The following is a 6,857-nucleotide window of genomic DNA, read 5'->3' on the forward strand; positions in this document are numbered from 1 at the left end:
TTAGTGACTTAGCTTTTGAGTTATAACTAGAAATTTTTACCTTTTGAGTTATAAATTAGAGAATAGTCGCTCCATACGTATATGGATAATTAATTATCATTCCATTGGACGAAAAGTCGTCAATTTGCGTGCTTACTCATCCATAAGTCATGGAAAAATTACATTTAGGAATAAACTGACATAGTTTTGTAGAATATTAATTTGTGGATTAATTTTTTTTTTTTTGACAGCAAAATTTACTATCTTTTTTTATTAGCCTGGTAAAATTTTTAATTGGTTACTGGTTCTTTAAAATTTCTAAATTGCAAATTAATATAGTGAATAATAATTAGGCCAATTTATCTCAGAAAAAAAACATGTGACGTATAATATGTAGTTGTTATATTTTTAATTTTTCAAAATTTGTATATAGTTTCAGAACTACGGCGTCGACTTTCTCTATACTTTCTTTACGGCGTCAATTGATTCAGTAATTGATTCTTTTCGACCATTGATGAAACCGGTCAATTTTGCGTATTATAAATAAGACCTAACTTATCTTCAATTCTTCAATCTGATGCTATCTACAAATTCATGTGGTTTTTGAGGGTTGTTAACGACTTGTTTTGATATATATAAATTCCGTAAATTATAAAAATACTTCACAACGTATTCAACATGTCACATTCTTCTTTTTGTGGATAAAATTCAACTAGTAACTTCGTATGTATAAAAGACTACGTAAGTACAGAAACCACATTGCTACATATATCGTTCACTTATTTTTTTTATTATTTTTTTTGTCAAGGATATCGTTCACTTATTTATGCGTCAAGAATCCATCATGCTTATGTTTTAGCTGAGTCTCCAACCCTCCGTTCGAATTGATGGCTCTATCCTCCAGCCAATTTATGATATCACCAAACACAATTTCTGAATTTTCAGGAGTTTCTCCATATAGCAAAGCGTGCCACATGTTGGGATACAACTTGAACGTCTTGTCCGAGCTTGAAGCCACTTCGTATAGCAATTTGCTCACGCTTTTGTCCGTCACTTTATCATCTTCTCCGTGAAGAACAATGAAAGGAATAGATACCTATATACGTTCAAAAGCCATTGCTAATTAGTTATCAAGTTTTACGTGTAACATGTTATCGTCCATTACAATATCAAATATACATATCCAAAATAACTATATATGTATCTTAACATTAGAAACCTGATGAAGATTCTTTTCGAGATCCAAGCTAACCAACAAGAGTTGGTAGGCGGTATTGAGGCGAGGCCGGCCTTTATAGCAGTACTTGTTCTCCCTCACCTGTTAAATTCATATACTATGGTTAATAACAAAAAAAGTGATGAAATAAGTAGAGTTTGGCTGTCTTAATTAGATTACAATTATCAATCACCTGTTTTCTGATGTGGGGTTCTTTAACTGCAATGTCAATAATATCATTTCCTGGAACTATCTTCCACGTCGGAATAAACTTGGCAAGCTTGATAAGAATTGAGATCACTACTGGATGTGGCTTTATCTCGTCTGCTAACTATACATAAGGACATTTGCCATATTAGATGGAAGACAACAAAAAAAATGTGTAGACTATTCGTTATTTGATTACTTTTTCTAATCAGTACAACACTAATATTTGATTGTAACAATAGTAATGGTGTCTAAATAGAAACCAGTATGAGACAAAAGACGAATGAAGAGTGATTGAACCATTTTTTTGTAGTATTATCTAAGGACACTTATTACTAATTAAAAAGTAGAGAAAAATAATTGAAATTTTTTGGTTTATTCTCACTTTACACCCATATTTCTCCGTTTTCGATTGCGACCTTTGATCTAATTCTTAAAAAATCATTTGAAAATATATCTCAACTATAAAAATCATCTAGAACACTAATTAATCATTCAATGTATATTGATTTCTTTATACGTTAATAATGCAAGACTAAGGATAACTAAAAAAACAATAAAGTACAAAAAAGAAAGAGAGATCACTAAACCTTACACATGGGTGCGACCAAAACCGCACCGTCCCAAAAGTCAGGCTTCTTTCTCGCTAAGAGCAACACAAGTGCTCCTCCCATGGATTCTCCAAGTAGAAACCTCATCTTCCCCTTGTTCTCTTCCTTCTCTACAACATATTTTCACCATTTCTTTTACTAAATTAATGAAAATCTAAAACCATATTAAAGGTTTTCAGTAAAAAAAAATTACCACAAATTGTAGAGTAGTGATTAGAGACATCATCAACGAGATGATCAAAGTCACTGATGTAACCATTTAGTCCCTCGGATTTCCCATGTCCTTCATAGTCCATTCCATAGACCGCAAAACCGGCCTTGGCTAGCCTCGTGGCTGAACTGTTCATGGTGATGCTGGACTCCATAGCGTAGCCATGACAGAGAAAGAGCAAGGCCTTTGGTTCTTCCTTCTCTGGTTTCCATACACAAGTGAACAGCTTCATGCCTCGTGAGTTCAAAACAAAATCCTGCATATAAATTATAAAAAAGCAGATAATACTTACATTAAACCTAATAGCTGAATGATTCTTGCTGGATCGACAGGAACAGAACTAGTAAGTACATTTTTTTGTTTTTTTGGTATCATCACTTTTCTATAGTAACAGAGCTCTACATGAGCTTGGAAACGTATATAAAAGACACTAACCTCTTCATACAGAACCATGATTGGTTGATGATCCTCTGTTTTTGTTCTGTGTTTTATGCAAAAAATAAGATATTTTCTTGTTTTTTCAAAAGGACTTGTGATGTGAGAGAGAGAAAGAGTTAGTTGTTGTCTGATTTATAGGAGCTGAAAAGAGAAGAGTCAAAAGAAACAAAGCGACCCCCCAAAAAAACAGGGGAATCCATGTTTAAAACGCTGCGTCTTTGGTTGGATATTTTTTTCGTTGTAGATAACAACGTTACCAGAAGCTTTGAACGAGTCCAATATTTCACTTTTTTCATTATTTTGTAAATTAATCAATGAGAATGCTTCAGCCGGTGGTGCTTGACCGGCGCTTAGTTTTTTTTCGTTTGTTACTATAGAATCTTCAACTTGGGGTCATGGATAAACATGCATTTATGTCTTTGTGCCAACTGGTCGACTAATGTATGCATCGTCGTATTTATTAGAGGTAATTGTCAATCACGCTACTCATAATTACACTTATTTATCACGTTTGTTAATAACGATTACGTCTTCGATCAAAACTCGTTTTGGAAATTTTATATGGATTCTATTTATGGGCCGACATGTGATATCAAACTCGGCCCACTAAATATAACCTAAAAATTCCGAGTTTAAGTGATAGCCGTCATCTTCTTCATTTGTGTGTTTTCTAGGGTTTTTAATCTTTTATACCACAGCCAACAGAGTAGGGGGCAAGGCCAGAAGAACACCACACCAAGACGCATCAATGGGTAAGCCAAATTCTGAAACTTTTCCCACTTTAACGTATAATATCTTACGTTTATGGATATGAGATTTGATTTTTTTTTTTGTGTATTGTGAAATGGAATCTGAACAGCAAGAATCAAGGTTCATGAGCTGAGGGAGAAATCAAAAGCTGATCTTTCTACTCAGCTGAAGGAGTTTAAGGCTGAGCTTGCTCTTCTTCGCGTGGCTAAGGTCACTGGAGGTGCTCCCAACAAGCTCTCCAAGATGTATGTGTTTCCACTTCTCTTACTTTTTTATACTCTTCTTGTGTGATCAAATGTTGCATTTTTTATCTATTATGATTTGAATCTAAATTGTATAGCTTTGTTTATGGTTTTAGCTAGTGGTAGTGGTTACTAATCATATGTGGTAATCAGGTTTATGAGTATCATAGCCTTTTTGATAAGTTTAGACATATAACACTTGCTTCTGCTTATGTTTTGCAAATTGTATAGTTTTGTTCTGTTACGTATTAGTTGTATCCTAGTTCATATCATTGTCCTCTATTGATATATAAAGCCACTGTTCAGTCTATGTAAAGAAAAAGTAGCTTACTTGGTTTTAGTTTCTCACTCTTGGATTGTTACCAACACAGATTTTTTTAATCACAATGATCTCAAATGGGTTCTGTTTTGTGTTGATTCAGTAAGGTGGTGAGGAAGTCCATTGCTCAGGTATTGACAGTGATCTCACAGAAACAAAAGTCTGCTTTGAGAGAGGCGTACAAGAACAAGAAGCTTTTGCCTCTTGATCTTCGTCCCAAGAAGACTAGAGCGATCAGGAGAAGACTCACCAAGCATCAGGTATCGTTTTGTGTTTAGTAGTTTTTCAAAGTGATATTAGAGAATTGAGCAAATGGTGTGTTTGGTTTATTGTACTGAATGAATTGCTTCTCTGGCTGATGATTTGTAACAGGCATCACTGAAGACTGAAAGGGAGAAGAAGAAAGAAATGTACTTTCCAATTAGGAAGTATGCTATTAAGGTGTAAGCGTTATCTTAATCACATCAATTTTTGTGTGTTTGAATTTTATTTAGCTCTCTTGTGTGAGTTTGGCTTATTTTCTTTCCCTGTTGTTAAAGATTTTGAAAGCTCATCTTAATGAAAGATTTGATTCACATAAGCAGAGTATTATCGTTATATGATCGGATCACTTCATCTTTTATATTACTCGGTTGAGAATTAGCTCGTTAAACTCTAGCATCACTAATCATTCAGACTAGTCAACTCGATCTTTTGTCTTGTGCTGTTAATTACGTCTATCAACTTACCATAAGGGTCTCTCTCTTTCTCTCTGATGCTCTGCTTACACCCCTATTCAGAAAGAAACAAAGCATTTTCTGTTTCTAAATTTGAAATTTTCTAGAAAGAAAATACACCTTTGCTAATTTTTTTTCAGTGGTTGAGGTATGTGCGAGAAAGAGAGAGTTATGCCGCTACACAAATGTTGAATTCAACAATCAGTAATTTGATAAATTTGGTGACTCGAGAAAATATAACGCAAGGAAAATTGATTATGAGTACACATCCGAGTTGAACAAATTATACGTTGAAAAACAAAAAAAAGTGGTGTGGTGATTTGCAAGATTAGTTGACTCATATGAAGTCTAAAAACACCATTAGACAATCAATAGGTATGAAATGCTGAGCTTTGAAGAATTGATGCACCAAAATGTGTTCTCATGTGTGAATCCTTTGTTCTCACTAGAATTTGTTAGACCAACCAAGATGAAGAGGTTGGGGCTGGCCATAATAACATGCACAAATATCAAACACTATCGTAGACTCGTAGTTTTGCTTTAGTAAGTTGGAAAAAAAGAAATATAAGTTTGAACTTTGACTTTGTGATTACTTTGTCTTATAGGAAAGAATTGACTTTTGTAGAATCTCTTCTGCCAGTTGTTTTCACACTTCCAGTGCCGTGCCTGGTGTATATTGAAAAGGGCATTTGCCCAAGACCACATAATATAAAAAAAATTGTAAGGCCACATATATTTTTTTAAAGTTAGCTTATGTATTTAGTTTGAAAATATGTTTAAACTTTTTATTATAAAAATTTAAATATTTTGTTTGTTATTAATTTTTCTTATTTCATATTTCATAATCTTTTATTTGCATTATTAAAGTATTATATAATTTATTAAATGTTTGAAGGAAAATGAAAAACTACATAAAAGTTGAGAACTTATATTAAAAATTTATACGAAAAGATATTATTAATTAACTAATAAAATGCTAATGTGTAATAACAAATAAAATAGACTCTTAAATATCATGGCATCTACTTTTTATTGTCACATTAGCATTTTGTTAGTGTGGTTGCGAATTTTTAACTTTCATGTGGTTTTTCAATTTTACTTTCAAACATTTAAACATTATAAAGCACACACGTAAAAATATTTTACTTATGTTTTGTTTATATTTTGCATATGTTTTGCTTAGTTTTTGTTAATACTTATTCAATATTTCAAAGAACCAAAAAATGACTAATTTGCTGCCATATATAAACAAACACACCTACAATTTATATTTATATAAAATTTAATGTAAACTATACACAATGTATCAAACAATCAGATAATTTATATATAATGTAGATGATTTTTTCATAGTCACAAAATAATATAAATATATGAACAATTAAAAATACATATCATTTACGTTTCTGATGGGTAACCATCTAATATATATATATATATATCATTAACTTTTTTTTAACACAAAACAAAACCAATTTTTTAGCCCTAAGCTTATATAAACCTAAGTACGGCACTGCACGCTTCCTCTAATTCATTTGAGTTTTCCTATTAGTTTCTTTTGATTTCGTAACTGTTGAAAACAAATGACTCAATTCAATTCAGATAAAACCAAATCGAGTAGTACTAGGAGTTCTTACGTTATATATACGAACTCATTCCTTAATTAGCCTTTTCTGAATGTTACAACATTTCCCTTGCACTTGGTTTTGGTTATGAAGTGTGGTCGTTGCTATACGTAGAATAGCTTATTGCTGGTCTTGATTTGCCAAGTCAGCGTTGATGCAGAACTTGCTTACATCCATCTATACACAATTGACTTTGGTAAGCACATATCATTTTCTCTCAACGAACTCGTGGCTGCATACTATTTCTATAGTATTATTATGCATGTGTATATATCATTTTTCAAACCACCATGTCATTATATATAACAATAAGTGTAAATTACAAAATATCAGAGATAGTGCGTATCTTGTGATCTGTTGGTCAAACACAATAGGTTAATTAGTCTTATATAGTGATTGCATAAACAATTACCTGAAAGTGATAAATATATGTCATTACCTTTGGTTTCAATATTTATCAAATTCAAGTTGTAGTTTCATATTCATTCTAGGTTCTCAAATTTTCCTTGACATATTTAACACACACACACACACACACAAAAT

The 6,857-nt window shown here is 32.3% G+C and overlaps 2 protein-coding genes across 2 annotated transcripts; one reads left to right on the plus strand and one right to left on the minus strand.

Moving 5' to 3' along the window:
- Positions 1-611: 611 nt before the first annotated feature.
- LOC104785501 (caffeoylshikimate esterase) lies at positions 612-3,046 on the minus strand. The gene is made up of 6 exons (XM_010510719.2): positions 2,660-3,046; positions 2,207-2,480; positions 1,993-2,123; positions 1,389-1,526; positions 1,199-1,297; positions 612-1,075 (listed from the first exon to the last, which is right to left on the minus strand). Exons 1-6 carry the CDS (start codon positions 2,675-2,677, stop codon positions 800-802), a joined length of 936 nt encoding a protein of 311 aa, XP_010509021.1. The 5' UTR covers positions 2,678-3,046; the 3' UTR covers positions 612-799.
- A 207-nt stretch (positions 3,047-3,253) lies between these two features.
- LOC104785502 (large ribosomal subunit protein uL29y) lies at positions 3,254-4,553 on the plus strand. Its single transcript, XM_010510720.2, has 4 exons — positions 3,254-3,414; positions 3,522-3,657; positions 4,077-4,233; positions 4,346-4,553. The coding sequence occupies exons 1-4, from the start codon at positions 3,411-3,413 to the stop codon at positions 4,418-4,420; spliced, it is 372 nt and encodes a 123-aa protein (XP_010509022.1). The 5' UTR covers positions 3,254-3,410; the 3' UTR covers positions 4,421-4,553.
- Positions 4,554-6,857: the final 2,304 nt, after the last annotated feature.

Source organism: Camelina sativa, chromosome 5, assembly GCF_030686135.1.
Source record: "Camelina sativa cultivar CO46 ecotype springtype chromosome 5, ASM3068613v1".
Taxonomy (NCBI): domain Eukaryota; kingdom Viridiplantae; phylum Streptophyta; class Magnoliopsida; order Brassicales; family Brassicaceae; genus Camelina; species Camelina sativa.